The sequence below is a fragment of the Sus scrofa genome, chromosome 6 (genome assembly GCF_000003025.6).
Source record: "Sus scrofa isolate TJ Tabasco breed Duroc chromosome 6, Sscrofa11.1, whole genome shotgun sequence".
NCBI lineage: Eukaryota > Metazoa > Chordata > Mammalia > Artiodactyla > Suidae > Sus > Sus scrofa.
Genome location: NC_010448.4, coordinates 67,603,929 through 67,622,964, shown reverse-complemented (window position 1 = coordinate 67,622,964; position 19,036 = coordinate 67,603,929). Strand labels below are relative to the sequence as shown.

Here is a 19,036-nt window from a genome sequence, read left to right as displayed (position 1 = left end):
TATCTCTAAATTACAAATGGCTACACACGGCCTCCCTCGTAAGACTAAACACAGCAAGTAACTAAGCTCAGAAAGGTTAAGGCACTTGCTCAAGGTCACGAGGCCCAGAAGGGGTAAAGACCAGAGTCTAGATGTCCGGTTTGTCCCAAAGCTACAGAACCAGAGTGATCCCACGTATCTCACCGACCAGCCACCCAAGTGCCTAAAACTTCCTCCCTGCACTCGTCCCTCAACGAATTCCCATTTCCCTCCAGAGTCTGCTCAAGAAGCCTCCTCCAATCTTTCAGATTAGCCACAGCTCTTTTTCTTTTCTTTTTTTTTTTTTTTTTTTTTTTTTTTTGTCTTTTTAGGGCCGCATCTGTCCACAGCATATGGAGGTTCCCAGGCTAGGAGTCGAATTACAGCTGTAGCCCCCAGCCTGCACTGTAGCCACAGCAACTCAGGATCCGAGCAATACCTGAGACCTACACCACAGCTCACAGCAACAATGGATCTTTAACCCACTGAGCGAGGCCAGGTATCGAACCTGCGTCCTCATGGATGCTATTCGGGTTCATTAACCGCTGGGCCACAACGGGAACTCCTAGCCACGCCTCTTTACGATGCACTACGGTGGCCGGCACAGGCACAGCACGTGCCTGAGATGGTGCACGAAGGTGAGATGGGGACAGGCTGTAATCACACATGGCACCTTGACAAATGCTGGTGTCCCCGTTAGCTTTCTGAAGACAGAGACTATGCCTGTGCTTCTCTGGGCCTGGTACTTTATTATTTGTTGAATAAATGAACGGCCTTAGAGTATAACAATAAGCAAGAGTCCCATGGCCACAGGACTACAAGACCCTAAAGTATTTTCCTCCAATAATAATAGTTACATAAGATTTAATGTCACAATACTATTGTAACATACTCTTAACTCTTTGATAATTAAATATTTATATCTGGAATCTGTTAATTCTCTATTAATCAAAATGAATGTTAACTGAATACCACATTTTTCCTAAACATTCAAGGCACCAGCAAATTCTCACATCCAAAGAACACACACTCCAGGAAGACAACCATGCAGGCTCTGTGAGAAAATTTTTGCTCTCTTGGAAACAGAAAAGTCCAATTCCAGGCTAAGAGTGAATTACAGTTTTTCAACAAGGCAGCCTACTGCACTCATAAATTAAAACAACAATTTTTTTTTTTAAGGCAAGATGCTTGGGTGCTTGGGTTAGCCAGTACTAGTTCTCAAATAGCAGATCCATAAAAAGGATTTAAACCCCCCAAATTGATCCACAGATTTCGTATAGTCCCAATCAACACCAAAACTGCCTTTTTTTGTAGAAACTGACAGGCTGATCCTAATATTCATGTGGCAAACCAAGGAACCCAGAATAGCCAGAACAATCTTGAAAAAGAAGAACAGTTGGGGACAGACACTTCCTGATTTCAAAACTACAGTAATTGAGACCCTGTGGTACTGGCTCAAGGAAAGATGTTCAGATGAGTGGATTAGAACCGAGAGTCCGAAGTCAGCCCACACGTTTCTGGTCAGGTGACTTTTGACAAGGGTGACAAGACACTGCGACAGGTGGAAAAAGGTCTTTCCACACACGGCACGGGGACAGCTGGATGTGCCACCGAAAGGAGGCGGTTAGAAGCCTACCGACCTCCCAACGTACCAAAATCCACCCGAAATGAATCAGAACTATAAAATTCTGACCGCAAAACGTAGGTATGAATCTGCGTGACTCTGGATTAAGCAATGGTTTCTTAACTGTGACAGTGGTTTCTTCACTATGTTGATCTAGGAGCGACAAAAGAAAAAACAGATAAAGTGAACTCAGCCAAAATTTAAATCTTTTGCGTCTCAAAGGACACCAATGAGAAAGTGAAAAGACAATCCACAGAATGGGAGAAAAATGTCTGCAAATCATGCATCTGACAAGAAACTGATGATGGCCTAGGACTCAAAAGGCAACACCAAACAATTCCATTCAAAAATGGGCAGAAAGGGCCTTAGACGTCTCTTCAAAGCAGACACACGAATGGCCAATAAGCACAAGAAAAGATGCTCAGTGTCATGAGCCTTTAGGAAACGTACATCAAAACCACAGTAAGGTACCACTTGACGTCCACAAGAATGGCTATAATCACAGTCCGGTAATAGCCAGTGCTGGCAAGGGCGTGGAGAAACTGGAACCTTCCAACACTGCTGGCGGGAATGTAACATGATGCAGGCACTCTGGAAAACAGTCTGGCGGTTCCTCAAAAGCTAAACACAGAGTGACCACGTGGCCCAGCAATTCTACCCCCAGGTGTCCACCCAAGAGAACTGAAAACGTATGTCCAGCAAAAACACGTCCACAAGTGTTCACAGCAGCACGGATTACAGTAGCCAAACATGAAAAGAACTCGAATGTCCATCAACTGGTGTAGAGATAAAGAAATGTGATCGCTCTAGAAAACAGTATTATTCTACCACAACAGGCATGAAGTTCTGATACATGCTATAAGGTGCATGAAAACATCTTGCTAAGGCAAAGAAGCCAGTCACAAAAGGCCACATGTTGCAGGAGTCCATGAATAAGCACAACCAGAAAGACAGAGCAGATCAGTGGACTGACTGGAGCAGAGGGGAGGGAGGAGTGGCTACTAGCAGGCACAGGGGTTGCTTTTGGAGTGATGAAGATGCTACAGAATTAGACGGTGCTGCGAGTTATACTACTCTAACTATGCCAAACACCACTTATTTGTGTATTTCACAAGGGTGAATTGTATGGTGTATGAATTATACTTCATATAGCTGTTATTAAAAAAGGAATTGAATCCCTTTAACTACTAAAACCGCTCTGATGCCTATGTTTCTTTAAAGCATGTTACACTTCTCCTTTGTGTTAAGCAGAGCACGGAAGGACTGCTCTGTGAATAGACTCAAGGTCATCACTAGGAAACAATGGTCGCCAAGCAGCTGTTTAGTCACACGTCAAAGGTGTGTTGGCAACCGGCCCTCCACACAGACCTCCAAGCTAGTGCTCTCAGCCTTCCAGCTGTTTGCTAATTTTGTTTCCTCTTTCTATGATGAGAAATCGAGAGACACCTGAGATGCAATGCAGGCAGGATACAGAGGGAAAGACAAACGGCTGTGATACAGGAAGCCACACGTGCTCAGAGGCCGCTCCCGTTTCCTCCCCAGACTCCATCTTCAGAGGCGACCGGACCCTTCAGTTTCGTGGTCCCCCACAAGGGGAAAGGCAAGGAAGTCCCCGCCCCCAAGTATCCGAACAGGGGAAACCTCGGAAGACACCGGCGGCTCCCCAACTGCCTGGTGCCCCTTCCAGCCACGGGGGCGAAGACTGGGCAGACCATCAGGCTGCAGCGCGTCAGGCCTGCTTCCCCACCACTCCGGGCTCAAGCCTGGGACAGGCCCTCCACCCCTGCTGAGGTACGCCACACCAGGCTGCGGGCTGAGGATGCGGGCCTCCTGTCTGCAGCTACAGTGAACATGTGCTATTGCGGGTGAACACAAGAAACCCATTTTGAAGTCAACACTCTTTGACGCTGTTTGATGGAGACAAGAGTCTGAGCATCAGGCCCCCTGCTCCCTTCTGCCACCATCTCCTTTCTCTGGAGGCCCCTTAAAGTGATCAGCAGGTTGGCGGATCCCTCTGGCATCGACCAGACCAGGGTGAACACGGGCCTATGGGAACAAAGCAACTGGCTGAGAGGGGTCAGCTCAACGCTTCACCTTGAGCGTCTGCAATACAAACCACAGCGCTGGAGTCAGACGACCTCGAGCCCAGGAACTGGAATCAGGCCGGGCAGGAGCATGCCTGGGGCCCCAGCAGGGCACAGCTACGGGCAAATTACGGTGCAGCAAGGAAGCCACCCTAAGAGGAAGCCTCGTCTGCAAGGAGAAATGGAGGGAACAGCACAGATGGGAGCTGTCAGAGCGATCCAGAGGAAAGGTCTACTCAGATGCGCCAGGTCCAGGCCCCAGACCGCCTGGCTCACTTCTGCTTCCATTCTGGTTGGCTGGGACTGCCTCTGCTCTTCTTACACAAAAACCACCTTCGCTTAACCCAACTTGGGTAGCTTGTGTTTCCTGCAATAAAAACTGCTCCTGGAGTTCCCGTCGTGGGGCAGCGGAAACGAATCCAACTAGGAACCATGAGGTTGCGGGTTCAAGCCCTGGCCTCGCTCAGGGAGTTAAGGATCCGGCATTGCTGTAAGCTGTGGTGTAGGTCAGACGCAGCTCAGATCTGGCGTTACTGTGGCTGTGGTGTAGGCTGGGGCTACAGCTCTGATTCGACCCCTACCCTGGGAACCTCCATATGCCGTGGGTGCAGCCCTAAAAAGACAAAAGACAAAAAAAAAAAAAAAAAAACTGCTCCAGCTCCAGCAGGGCCCACAACCCCTGCCTGAGTGTCCCAGTGTCCACCTTCTGGATAAATGAACCTCAGAGGCTGATGACTATCCTTCATTTGCGCTCCTTGCACGTGTGTGTGCCGGGCAGGGGACGGAGCTTTACTTAAGGCACAACCTGCCAACCCGGGGTAATGACAATATTGCCATATACATATTTTGAGAGGGTTTTTGAATTGAAAATTTCTTGGCCATCGAAGCCCTCCCTGAGCGTAAGATCCAGGGGCATCAAGTACGTCTCGCTGTCGCGCACTGTCGCCTCTCGCCACTGCTGACTTTTAAAAGCCTTTGGAAAATCATGACTTTTGCATTCTTCCTAAACAAATGAGGTCGGTCCGTGCTCCCCCATCAAATGGCAAGGCAAAGCCCCCCTGAGAGCGGTGCTGTGGAGGCTGGAACGGGGGAGCAGAGGACTCGGAGCAGCACCAGAGCCGCCAGATCCACCTCCGTTCCTCTCGACGTGGCCACAGAGGCTGGAGGCTAAAAATACCTGGAAAGGACAGATAGCAGCTGTCAAGGATGTTCAACCCAGTCGGAAAGGTTGCCACTATCACCAGATTTGCATCAGAAGACACCCGTGCGGGCAGCGGCGGGTCGTCAGAGGAATAATCAGGTTCGTGGAGAGGGGCAGCTGGCTCTCGCCTCCCCGAAGGCCTGGAGCGACTCTCCGGGCCTTGAATTTGGTCGAGTAATCCCGGATCAATCTCTGGAGGACCCCGAGGAAGAAAAACAAGTACTTCAACCACGCTGAGTACCACTCAGCAGCTTCGGCGGGTTCCGGCTCCTCTTTCAGCACCACGGCCTGCGGCGCTAACGACGTCAAGGAGGAGGAGACCCCCAGGCGAAGCTCTGCCGGAGCCACCCCCGCCGACTCAGCCGGCACCCCTCCCGGCGGCGGGCGGTGGCGGCAGGAAGGAGGAGGCGGACTGTGGAGGAGACGCCGGAAGTTTAACTGGCCCTCAAACGTTGCGAAGGCCAGGCCTGCCCAGCCCAGGGGGTACACGGCCAAGGCCCCAGTCGCCCCGGGCTTCTCAGAGGAGCCGCCTGGCAATCACCACGCTCTAGACTCCGGAGTCGGGACACAAAAGCCACAGGACTCTAAATAGCACTACCTTACACTTTCAAAGCCTGGTCTTAGCACACCCTTTTGCACCGGTACTCATGTACTATCTCAGTCTGATTCTCCGAAACTCTGAGCTCTCACTCACGTCAGAGTAAAGACCTGAAACGCGTCACCGGGAAGAGCCGAGCGGGACGAACACTCAGGTCCTGCGCATCTCGAACGACACCAACAACCTTCTTCTAACAATTTCTCCTCGCAGCACGTCAGATGTGAAAAATCAAACCCTCTCCATTTGCCAGAAAGGAGGCCGCTCAGTGACTGGGGTTCCAACTCCTCCCACAGGGTGGCTTCAGCCCGCCTGTCACCTCTCGACCTGGAGCAGGTACGCGGAAAGGGAAAGGCAGAGCTGTATGGACCGGGCCAGTTGCCCGCCAGCCAAGCCAGCCCCACGATGAAACCCCACATACCCACCCCTGCCCCACCGTCTTCAGGAGGAAGGGGAGGGACGTTAGAGGGCTCACCAGGACTACCCTTTACCCAACACGTGAACCCCCGCAAAACTACTCCCGACTAACTGCACGAGAGCGCAAGTCTAGGAAAAGCGAGGTGAGAGGCAGAGTGATGGAGGAGCATCTGGGAAGGAAGAGAGGCCCGCCGAGGCCAGCCAGCGAAAGAAGCTTCTAGCACCTGGCCTAAAGGAGTGACAGCAAGGACAGCAGAAAACACACCTCTAACTGGGGTCTTGGATCCCATCTGCCAGCGTTCTTGGCTACTCAGAGAGGACCGGCTGGGAATCACAGTGGGCTTCTTCTCAAAGCCCTACAGGAAACCTAAGCCTTCGTGGCCCGAGGACTCGGCAAGCCCTGGCACTGCTTGGTTCAGGCCAAGACAGAAATGACAATGCTGACACTTCAGCTAGACTTCCCAACATTTTGAAATTTGATATCAAAACCATATATAACTTTTCATAAATCCTACAGCGCTACCTAGTAGCACACGGTTTTAAAAATTAGGGAATGTTTACAGAAACCCTCTCCCATTAAATATTCCTTTCTTCGGCAGTATTCACAACGAGATTCCTTCCTGGAAGTTATATTTAAATAATTTAAAAGTGATTTAGATCTTAGAGAAAATAATAAACGTCCTTTAAGTCATCTTCAAATGCTTATTCATGTCTACGTGCCTATGTTTTTTTCCTAGAGCATCTACTTAAAGGAGAAAGCAAAATAACAGACCACAAGTCTCTGTTCCCCATCAGAGAACTCGGTTCAACCTAAAGGAACGCAAAGCTCTCGTTTCATTAAGGCCAGGAAGAGACGGTATCTCGGAGCTGTCACGAGGTTTAAAAAGTCATCTCAGGAGTATCACCAGGTATCAATCAAAACGGCTGCCGCCTGAATCATCTCTAACCATAAACTGTAACTGAGCTGAAATGACTTCTAAATATAACACATTTTACTTCTAGATGTTTCTTGGCAATTAAATAACTGGGAAGTCAACAAACCCCCAAGAAACCAGAGAAAATGAACTTTTTTAAAGCTCACCATTCATCAACTCCAGGAGGCCTGAAAGGTGCCATAAGCCGGAGGCCCAGCCTCAAAGGCGGCCCTGCAGAGGCAAACTCCCAACAAGGCGCCTTCCAGAACTGCTTCCACGCACGTGGGGCTCAATTACAAGCAGTGACCTCCCCAGAGGAGACGCCGGAGTCCACAGTTACAGGCATGTGAGACCAGGAGGATGAACCCTCACTCGGCACAAAGGCTGCCACGCGCACGGCATGTGCTACAACCATCACAACATCCTGCAGGTCTAAGCATTGAGCAACAGCTATTTAAGATATTTCGAGAGCAAGAGAATGCCCTCCCCCTCCAAAATATCCAAGGGCATTCCCAAGGTAATCTGAGTAGAATATAACTTAATCCGCAGGCCTAATGTCTCTGAAATAAAGCAGAATCCTCCGATTCGGTCCAATTACAACAGAAACGCTACTTTCTAACAAAGGAGCTACAGCACAACACTCTGAACTTCATGGGAGAACAAAAATGTAGTGTCAATATGTTCACAACACAGCTCAATCCACAAAATCATGAGATAATTAAACTGACTGTTTTTAGGTTTCAATCTGTTTCGCCAGAAACCTTGTCCAAACTACACTGATGCAAATCAGCGTGAGCAACCACGGCTCTTTCAGAACAACTCCAGCGTCTTATCTTTTGTTTTACCTTTTATTGCTGATTTATGGGCTGACTGATGGTAAAGTGATCTGTGCACCTGCCAGGAGTCCGCTCAGGAACACAGAACAAGAAAAGAGATGCAGAAGAATCAAATCCATGAATGAAAATGCTGACGTCATAGTGCAGCCCCAGCAGAGCTTCGGGTGGCCTGTGAGCAATGGTGCATCTTTGGGGTGTGAGGTCACGAGTCATTCAATGAAGGATGCAAGAGAGAAAAGCCCTTGCTCAAAACATGGAAAGGGGGAAAAGGCGGGGAGGGGGAGAAAGAAAAGGAAGGAGCTACATTAACAAGCTTTTCCCAAAGAACGTATATATGCACGTGTGACGGGGTCACCTTGCTGTACGGTAGAAAATTGACAGAACACTGGAAACCAGCTAGAGTGGAAAAAAATAAAAATCATTTAAATAAATAAATAAAAACAAGCGTTTCCCTAAACCAAACATCAAAAATACACAATATATATGCCAGGAACAATCCTAATTTCCAAACAATGCAACTGTTTCATATCACTGTTAAAAGCACTATTTTTAAAAGGTACAGTTAACTGTGCCTCTAAACAAGCAGAACATTGTTCCAGCCCCATCTTAATCTTTTTCCCACCACGTGCCATCACATTCAAAAAAGAGCACATAATATAGTTTTAGTTTTTCCCTAAAAAACTACCTGGCCTTGCCAAACCGTGCCTAATTTTTAAGCAATTCTGAATATAACGGGGTGGAACTCAGTGACGTCAGGCAAGCTACTGGAATTTTTCACGTGAGGGGGGAAATGCCTTCTATCTAATGATGTCATATAAACTAATAAAAATTACAAAAATTTGATTTACTTAGAACTATTAAGAACAGCTAGCGTGTCGACAGCTCACATTTTTCATCTCTTGACAGAACTGAAAATACAACCAGTAATGCAAACTTTTGTAAAGTTGAGACACAACTGACTAAAATCCTCTTCTTCAGAACGCTCAAAGGAACTGATTCCTAGATGCCTAACGTTTCCCAGGAAATCTACGGTTACTCCGTTCTTAGAAAATGAGTGACCCTCAGATCCTCGGCGGCCTCTCCAAAACTCCAAGGACAGCCTCTCTTCACCATTCCTGTGGCTTAAAAATAGCCATTCGCCCCAAATGGATTTTTGTTTTCATTTAAGCAGTAAACAATTTTGCCAAGAAACATTTTACCAAGAAGATCTGATTAAGTGAAAATGCAAACGTACCGGTTCCATCTGCCCCTGGAAGAAACGTGAGAAGAGATCCTCTCGCGTTTCCGCCACGAGGATCTCTGACAGAGCATCACTACCCTCTGGTGGATTCAAATAAAATCCTCATCTTCAATCCTCACTTTTTACATGTTTCACTCTGCCGAACTTCCATGAGCGTTCACCGTTTCTTCGCTAAGGCGTATTTTCTTTCGATTACTTTTTAAAAGAGAAGAACCACTTGCTGTTTTGAAATATCCCATCGGCCCCACATGGTAGGCTGAGCACCCCCTCGGGGGCGTGGTCCGCATGCTCCAAGCGCCTGCGCTGATGCCCACGCGGTGACCATACCAACACTCCGTGTTTCCTTAGCATGTCTGACCTCAAGCCGGCAACCCTCTTGCGGGGATGATTTTTAACAATAAACAGGTCTGCCCTTCACTATGGCATCTGTTTTCTTTCTATTTGATCATTTCACACTTTGTACCCATTTCATCTTACTGCTTCCGAATGATTTGAGATCCATGTGCCCCAGGAAACCCGTGGGGCCCAAACCTTCTCAAGAAGAACTTTTCAGCAGATAAGAATTAAAAGCCAAATCTAAGTTTTAAAACGACTAATCCTTGACTGTACTGCTGTACCTTCAGAAATGCTTTCTGGCATTGACAAGGAAGAAGACATAATACCTGTTTATCCAAACGAGAAAAAAAAGCTTTGTGTTCTTTCTTCTTAGTTGCAGGAGTACCTCTGCTTGTATCTGCATGTGGTTCTAATGTAACTTAGATACATCTTGTGAGATGTATGCTGGGAAGAAGATTAGATCAGCTAACTCTCTGGCTCATCGTTGTTACAGATGCTAGAAAGAACAAATCACCTGGGCAATGACGGAAAGGCTACAGAGAGGAAGGCCAGGCCTGACCCGTTGCTCTGCTGGGTTGGGGAGCTGGCTCCCTGTTTTCTCGGATGTCAGACACAAAAGTAGGGACAGAGCAATTTACTATCATCGTGAAAAGGCCACTTCCAGTATTCATTCTAACGGTTAGGCAGAAACGAAGGAGGAAAAATAATGCACTCTACAAGCGTGTTTAAGCGCCTGAATACACACTCTTACCTTGTGGTAAGTGACAGGAAAGACGGAGGAGACCAGGGCCAGCCTGTGAAACAACCCAATGCTCTCTGTTGCCTGCCAGCCCCGCAGAAGACACAAAAAGGAGCGATTAACAAGGCCAAAGCCCGCAGCGGAACCCCGGAGGAGGAGGAGTCAGAGCTGGCCTTCACGGTCTGCTTTTTGGGATTCTGCTATGACTGCTGTTTTTTAGTTGGGGGGCAGTGGGTGGGGGGGGAATATTCTGGATGACAAGAGGAAGTGAGATTACTGGTGAGAGTAATGCCACTTAATCGGTGTCCAGGTAGTAACATGTCTAAAACTGTTAAGAACTCAGTCCCAAGTAACTGCTGCAAAGCAGGTCACTCTGTATACGTGTAGGTTCAAAATCAGGGCACCAGCGAGGAGCAGAGCCCCAAACCAGCCCATCGCCCTCGCAGTCACCCTCTGCCGACAGTCTCAGAGAGGGACATGTGGCAGATTTTGAAGGCCTCGCTAAATGTGACAAAAGTAAATAAAATGTGACTGCCCTTTCCAGATAAGCAAGGGACGGTGTGTAAGAGAACATACAACTCCATCCAGAACGAGCAAAACACGGGGTGAACGGAGAAGGACCCATCCAAACTACCTCCAGTCGTCCGTCTCAGGATACGTCAATCGGCTGCAAGGAAATGAACAACCCTCTCCAAAAAAAGTGCAAAGGGGAGTAATGGGGCTGACACTTGGCCTCTCTCTGCAGTGGGGTCCAGGGTGATGAACTAAAGGATGCTCAGGAAGCGTCACCAAGCCTTACACAAGGAGGCCCATGACCTTCTACAAGCAGAGGCATTCAAAGCAGAAAGATGCAACAGAACCTTAGAAATACACAGCCAGCATACTGATGGGGGGAGGGAAAAACCACCCATTACTCCGTCCCCACGTGATAAAAATATCAAGGACTGCTGCCCACTGTCCATGTCCACAGAGAAACACTTTCCTTACAAATCCATGGCAAATACACAGGCCAGCGCTATGCTGACAGGTCCTTCTTTCGAATGACAGAATGGTACCACATCTTAATCACAGGACACAAGGATGGGCACAAGGATCTGAGAGTGTCTGATCAAGCTGTACCCTGAACCTGACTAGGGAGTCAGAAAACAAATAAAAAGAACACACTGATGACACCCCATAACCCGGAACACCAGGGGTGAACGACCACGCGCTCAGACAGAGAAGCGGGGCCAGAACACTCCTTTCCGTCACCCGCAAACACACCCAAGACGAGACACAGAACCACAAGAGGCCAAAGCAACGTTAGAAGACCCCACACGACCTTGTGAATAAGGGCCCCAAATGAAGCAGTAGACTTGCTGGCTCTGCCCAAAGAAATGCGTCGTTATCAAGCCAAAACAACTGGCTAAATGAAAGCTGGCTAAACGCACCCCCCCAAAATAAAATTCTCAAATCCTGGTGAAGCCCCAGACAGTGTTTGACCCAGGATGCTATCCAGCTAGAAATACTACCAGCACCCCTTGCTTGTGGCTTAAATCCCATTCTACCTCCCCATCCTTAGGGAAACGAGAAGTACCCCTGCCTCTAACTACAGGACACAAAGCATGGTGTTTACTGAATGACAAAAGGCCCCATGATAAAATCTACAAATATCTCTCATAATAATAATGACAAGGGCAATAGAGAAATCTCTTTATACGGGAAAAGAAGTAGGTAGGATGTCAGTCATCCAGAACACCCCAAAGAAACAAAAAAAAGGTCATGGTGTCACGGTAAGTGATCCTAGAAGATACAGAGCATTTTAGAAAATGGTCTGTTGTACTGGAAATATGCAAGAAACACGCAACACCTGCCACCACAAAAAATACGCAGCCACGTATTCACATGAAGGGACAATCCCAAACTCCATTATCACAACAACCCTAAACAGGAGCTGGTTTCTACACTTCTCAGAATTGGTTTCTACAGACATGGTAGAGGGGAAATCCGACCTAACACAGGAGAAAAAGAAAAAGTGCATCTCGGGTTCTTTCTTTCAGGGTGGTTCTTTATCATTACCGTCGCCATCACCTACGTCAAACCTACACCCCAAATTCACCTGAGGTTATTTACCCCCCCAAAAAAGAAAGAAAGACACAAATAACGGTACCATTAAAAGTGTGAAAATGAAAAGTCACAGAATAAACAAAAGCTGTGATCGTTATACTGTACCTAGCCTAAGAATGGGCCACGCAATTAGGCAGGAAACTTAAACATAACCCTTCAGGGCAGCGAACACATAATGGCAGCTCATCTAGTCCTTACTATCTCATAATATGAGATATACCCGTTAATCACAAGAGAACATTATTTTTCTACCACTTCCTTCATATTTATTTGATTTCGTGTCTATACAACACCTCGCACGCTGCTGTCCGAACATTACACAAGGGATCAACCAACCACACATCTAAACGCCCTAAAAGTTCTACCTAGACATGTAGAAAGAAGGTTGACTACTTTCTTCTACACACACACACACACACACACACACACACCCACACACCCCGTCAGGAGGAAAGCTGTTAAATGCCTCTCCCAGTCCGCCCTCCACCCTCTCCCACGCCCCCACTCCTGCAGGGCTGGGGAAAAGCTCAATGGGATGGTGCACTATTAGAGAGTCTTTCTCCAAGACTGCAAGCCAAACAGCTTGAGTTCAGAAAAGAATTCCGCACAGGAACGTATAAAAAGACAGGCCCAAGATGCACGGGAATGTCGCTCACACTCAAAGGCTAACAAGACCCCCACAGTGTCCAAGCAAATTCACAACCCCTCCCCACCCCACCCCGACCCCGACCCCGACCCCGACCCCGACCCCGATCCCCTGCCCAGGCTCAGGGAAGGTCTCAGAACGAATGTGCTCAGGGATGGGAATGCGGATGTCCCAACAACTTCTCTCCAAAACACCAGATTCAAAGGTCCCACCAAGGAGGCAACAGGCACAAGCAGGAGGGGAGAGGAAGAGAACCCGAGAATCCCCGTCTGCTGCTTCTCCCACAAGGACAGCAGAAGGAAGTACAACTGCACACAGAGAGGACTTTCCCGGAAGCTCAGGAAATGGAAGACAAAAAACGGCCCGGAGGAATGAAGAAGGGAAGGAACACTGAGCCACGAAAGGGGGTCCTGAGAAGCAGCCAGAAAGAAGAATCCCACCAGGCACAGGGGCCACATCCAGCACGAACAGAAAACTAAAATAAGGCCCCCTGACTCTGAGGGTTACTGGCGGGGGGGGCCTCAAAACTAAAGAGAAGGGAAATGTGGAGAAGCAGGGTATAGAAACACATCCCAAGGTGCAGGAAAGGGCAGGGCTCCTCTTTGAAAAAGAAAATCCGACCCAATCTGACCTTGAGTAGAGGTTGCTGTGTACCTGTCAACACTCTGAGTCCACGGACCAATGAGATGGAGAAACCCAACATTTCACAGACACAGGATAAGTCAGGTTTTCCCACAGGCAAGAGAGGAGATGTCCCATGGGTCACCCAACCTTGTCCCAAAAGCTGGGGGGAGGGGAGTGTGATGTTCTAACAGAAAGACACAAAAAAGAAAAGTCATGAAGAGAACAGAGGCCATCCAGGCTGACCACGCACAGGAAGAGCAAGAGGAAAAAGCTGATCTCCGATACTCTATGGGGACAGGTGACACAGAAAGCACAACCGTATCAACGCAAAACAAGGAACCTAACTTTGCACACTCACCTCGGGCGTGTTCCTTAACCTTCCCCATTCTCCTACTGCCCACAGAACGGAGCTCCCAGTGGGCAGGGAGAACTCCCAAAGGCAGCTGGTGGCACGGCCAGGGCAGGAGAGGACCCACTGCCCGGAAGGAGACGACTCTGCTGGGGACACTCCAACGCGTACAGCCCGTAGTCAACGCTTGTTTTCCCAGGGTCACTAATACTACATCCTAAAAATACACAATCCATCAACTGAATATAGACACAGACAGAATAGAAATAGCATAAAAACTTTAAAAAAAAAAAAAAAGGAAATTGAGGTCAAAAGCACAACTTTCTGACAACGGGTATCTGGCCACTGGGTAACTCAATATTGACTGAGCCATCAACGGCTGAAACGAAGCAGAAGCCTCCGGATGACCCCGTCTCCGGACGCAGGGATCCAGGGGGAGAGTCTCCTGACTGGAAAAGCACGTCAGCGTCCAAAAGCCCAGCGTCTGGATGGAGCCCATGGGGGAGGAGGAGGCCCCACTCCCCTCCCGTCCCAAGTCTCTCAAGTGAGACTCCGCTGCTGAGTGGCAGCAGCACCATCCCGAGCTGCCGGAGGGGAGGGGAGAGGAGGGGAGGGGAGGGGAGGGGAGGGGAAGGGAGGCCCCTCCTAGGGCCCCCGCCCTGCCCCCCAAGAGGCTCAAACCGTCCCCCACCCCAGAGCCAAGGGGAAACGGTGGCCAAACACCCCAAGGGTGACACTGGGAGAACACCTGGAGACACCTCCCTCCCACCCTCTTGCCCTGCGGGACCTGCTCCGAATGTGCACAACCTCTCAAGTATTTAAATGACCGAAATAAACAGTGACATATTTATGGCCACTCCTTCCTAGTTCTGTCACAGAGACACATATTCTTCTCACCTGCTCCTATCCTTTGCCCAAAATACAGGCAATCTCTCTCTCCTACACGGCAGTAAAGAAGTCAAGATGAGAACTTTTCACCCCAGGAAGATCAAGCAGAACACGGCACCCCTAAATTCAGAATGCCCAAGGGCACATGGGCCCTACACTTGCGCATTCGGGGACTTGGTGAAGTCGGGAAGGCCTTCTGCTTAGTCGGGACGGTACAAATGGCACAGGAAAGAGCACTGAGGATTGGCCATTTATCAACGAGCCTCCTGACTCTTCCCAGCCGGGAGAGTTACCAACGGCACTGACACACATCTATGTCCTTAGACATCGAGGTCCCCACATGCACCCAAAACCTCTAGTCCTCTAACCCCCTCCAACTCCCTGGACATACGTCAAGGATGTGATTTCATCTATAAATACGTGCCTGTGTGTGTGTATATATAAACAAATGCACAGCACCATTTTTTGCCAAGAGAGAACCAGAGCAGCAAAAAAAATTAAAAGAAAAAAATAAAAAGCATCTAAATTTCCCCTTCACCTGAATCCTACAAGATGGCAAGAAATGTCTGGATCCCAGGAGAGACAACACCGGGGCCAAAGAAGGTTCTAGTACAACAAGGAGCACACTAGCAACCTCTTCTCGAAGGGCACGTGGGCGACATGGGTGTCTACACTCCCTTTTCTGGATGGAAAGGCATATGGCTTCTTCTTACCCAGCCAACATGAATACAGTTTAAGAAAATTAGAAAAAGCCAAGGTAACAGGCTCACTAAATATGGCTGACTGGGAAACAGAAGCCATAAGGAGGATATGAGTTCTCTTAAAAAAGAAATGGGAAGTTTATTTCCAGGGAAGGTTCAAAGACTCTTGAATGTAGGATGTACGAAGTCTGGTTCTCACTGCACAGAAGACAGTAATCCGAACACCAGAAAACCAAGGGCACATGAACCTCTTTCTGGGGGGGGCGGGGAGTGTCCACTCCTGAGTGCTGCCCCCTCCCAGGGGCAAGAGTAAACCGGAAGCAAGAGAGACCCGGGTCCCCCTCTACATAGGAGTAGTTACCGCGACCTCGGCGTACTCAAGTGCTAGGCACAATGGGAGCCCTGCCCTACATCTCATGGGCAACCTCCCTCACCCAGGCAAGAAACCCCCAGGAGAGAGACGTGTTAGGGGAACTACACGAATGGGGTAAAAAGCACTGGAAGGTCCGGTTTCTCCCCAAGAAGGAGAGGGCACCTCAAAGGGTATTCAGGAAATGAGCTCAGCCTAACCCAGGAAAGTGTGCGGAGAGTATGCATAATCTGGAAGAAGTATCAGCTTTCCTATTTAGAGATGACTTCAGAGCTGCACAGGCCCCCACTCTCCACTGGGTGAGGGAAGAAGAACGTGGGGTAGCCCGCGTCCCCTTGTCCTGGCAAAAGGGTCAATAGATGTTGTGCAGAGGCCCCAACAGATGCCACCGAAGATGAGAGGATGGGACGGACCCCTCTGCCAAAGGAGGATCAGGGTCACGGAAGGTAAAGGGCAAGGGAGGATGGAAATCCTCCCTTTGCCATGGAAACGGAGACCCCACCCTCCTGGCTGCGAGGGGTGCAAGGGCAAGAGTAGGATGGGAGCGACTGCTAGGGGCGGGGATGCTGCGCAGGCCCCCTCCCAGGAAGGGAAGGGGGAGGGGTCACACGAGGCCCTACTGCCCAGGGACGCTCAGCAGGAGGGGGTCCCCCTGGTGGGGAGAAGCGCGGGGACCCCCGCCGGCCCTGGGAGGCAACCACGGGGCTCGAGGGTGAGGCTGGACAGAGTCCGCCTGGCCCCGCCGCCGAGAGCCAGGGGCGGCGAGGCTGAGCGCCGGCTGTGCCCCAACGGGGACCGGCCCGGGGCAGCGGGGCGCGGGGCCGGAGGGGGCCCGAGGCGGATAAACTTTCCGCCCCGCGGCCCCCACCGGGCCCGGCGCGGGGGTCGGGGGCCGGGGGGCGGGGGCCGCGCCGGGCCCGGGAGCGGCGGGGATGCCGGGTCCGGGTGGGGGAGGCGCCGGCCCTCCCTCCACGGCTCCTCCTCCTCGCTGGGCCCGGCCCCCGCCCGCCGGCCCCCCGCCCCTCCGGCCCCAGCCCGCCCCCGGGTGGGGGTGTGCGGCGCCGCGCTCCGCCGCCCCGCGAGTCACCTCAGGACCCGGCCGCGCTCCGCCCCCCCCGCCGCCCCCTCCCCGGCCCGGGGCTCCCGCCCGCCGCCGCCGCCGCCGCGCCCCCGCGCTCCCGCCCGGCGCCGCCGATGCCCGGGATGTCCGGCGGGGCCGGGTCCCGCCGCCCGCCGCGCCGCCCCCAGCCCCTCACGCTCCGGCTCTTACCTTCCGGCTTGTTTTCGGCAGCCATTTCCCCTCCGCGCGCCACATCCTCCTCCTCCTCGCGACCGGGACCCCGAGCGCGCGCCTCGTACCGCCGCCGCCGCCGGCCCAGCCACCCCGCCGCCGCCGCGCACCCGCCCTGGCCCCGCCCCGCGGCCCACGCACTGCGCCCGTTGGGCCGTGCGGCTGCCACTCATCGGTCCCGCCACCAATCGCCCCGCACCAAGGGTCTCACTACTCTCCGGGAGGAGCGTCCTATCCATCCGGCCCATTGGCTGGTCACCACCCAACGGAATGAAAGGATTGGTCAGGAATCAACGCCCCCTCCCCACCCACTCCCAGGAAAGCCCGCCTTCCAGACCTAAACAAAGCCTTCCAGTGGCCAGAGCCCGAAAGAACTGCCCAATCAGGAAGGGGCCGACACGGGATATTTCCTCGAGGCCGAGACGTGGCGTTTTGATTGGGCTTTACTACAGTGTTTCCCAGGCCGTCCAGACCAATCAAAGGGGGTTCCCGGAACTCGGGAGCGGCGAAGGGAAGCCCCGCCCCCGAGCGTGACCGTCATGAGGAAGGCGCTCGCTCATTGGCGCGCTGGGGCTTTTCCCGCGTGCTCCCGGGGCTGAAGGACGTTCCCGGGGAAGCCGCTGCCGGCGCGTGGGGTCCCGGTGGCCGAGAAGAGGCGGCGGGATCTCCGGGATCCCGCAGCCTGCCGCTTCCGGGGGGCAGCGGGGGCCGGGGGTCCTCGCGGCTGGTGTCGGCCGGGCGCTGCGCTCAGGAGCCGGTCGGCTCAGGAGTCCGGGCGTCGCTGCGGGCCGTGGGGGAGGGGCGCGCCTCCCGCCTGGCCCCGCCCCTTCCCCTCCCCCCACCCCGGTCACCGGCGCCCCGCCCCCCCGGGCCGCGCCGCCGCGTCCCCCAGCGCGGGTGCCGGGGCCGCCGGTGTCCGCCGAGGCCCGCCCCCGGTGTGCTCCGTTGTCCCCTTTTCTAGCGGCTTAAAATACTGAAACTTTATTTTGGTCACGTTGGCCATGTGACCCGCAGAGCCGATGACTCATAAATGGCTGTCCCAGGATAAGGCCGCTGAACGAAATCTTAGAGAAATGTTAAGCCTCGGTGAGCCTGCTCAGAGAGCGAGGCGAGCCAAGTTTGCTTCGGTCCTAGGCTTACATTCGTGGCTCTTCCAAAGAAAAATTCCAGCGTCCGCTGCACTCACGCCACGTGCGAGGTGGGGAGACCAGCTAGGTTTTATTCCAGGAGAGAGATCCCAGAAGCGGGTTAGGATCCGTCCCGGGGGGGTGGAGGTGCGGGGGAGACAGACACACCGCTGCAGCTTTTCTGAAATTCCGTCCACACCTAGTGGACTGATACACACTGTACAGAGAAGCCTAAAGCCAGATGAGATGGCAAAGATGAAATGCCCCCTCCCAGAAAAATTCAGGACTTGTGCACGTGGGCAGGTAATATCGGAAACAAAGGAGAGGGCTGAAACCTCAAAGTTTAAAAAAAAAGGAAGAAAAGTTGAATGAGAAGCCGAGCTCCAACCCCTCTGTGTGGGTCTTGTACCATTTGCAGGGAGACCCTTTCATTCCTCTACATTTTATTTTGTACTTTGCTGCCAGTGATGACAACTAGCAGCATCCGCGAAGGGTCCTCGTTTGAGTAGTTTGGCATCAAGATTGATCGTCACGGAGTTCCCGTCGTGGCGCAGTGGTTAACGAATCCAACTAGGAACCATGAGGTTGCGGGTTCGGTCCCTGCCCTTGCTCAGTGGGTTAATGATCCGGCGTTGCCGTGGTGAGCTGTGGTGTAGGTTGCAGACGCAGCTCGGATCCCGCGTTGCTGTGGCTCTGGCGTAGGCCGGTGGCTACAGCTCTGATTCGACCCCTAGCCTGGGAACCTCCATATGCCGTGGGAGCGGCCCAAGAAATAGCAAAAAGACAAAAAAAAAAAAAAAGATTGATCGTCAAAATGAATTTTGTGCCGATCCTAACAACCTATGTCCCTTTTCTCATCTTTGCAAGTGAAAATGTCTTAAGTTTTCCGGAAATAAAGATGTCCCAAAAGAATGTTTTGTATTATGCACT

The 19,036-nt window shown here is 51.5% G+C and overlaps 1 protein-coding gene across 7 annotated transcripts in view; it reads right to left on the bottom strand.

Moving 5' to 3' along the window:
* Positions 1 to 17,102, bottom strand: part of CAMTA1 (calmodulin binding transcription activator 1) — an 866,060-nt gene extending 848,958 nt beyond the window's left edge. For 3 of the 7 annotated variants that reach the window (XM_021097504.1, XM_021097510.1, XM_021097514.1), the window contains exon 1: positions 16,959 to 17,102. In XM_021097504.1, coding sequence (XP_020953163.1) covers positions 16,959 to 17,003 — 45 coding nt within the window. In that variant the 5' untranslated portion in view covers positions 17,004 to 17,102. The remainder of the gene's footprint in view (positions 1 to 16,958) is intronic. The other 4 variants (XR_002345413.1, XM_021097530.1, XM_021097529.1 and 1 more) reach the window with 3 other exon arrangements.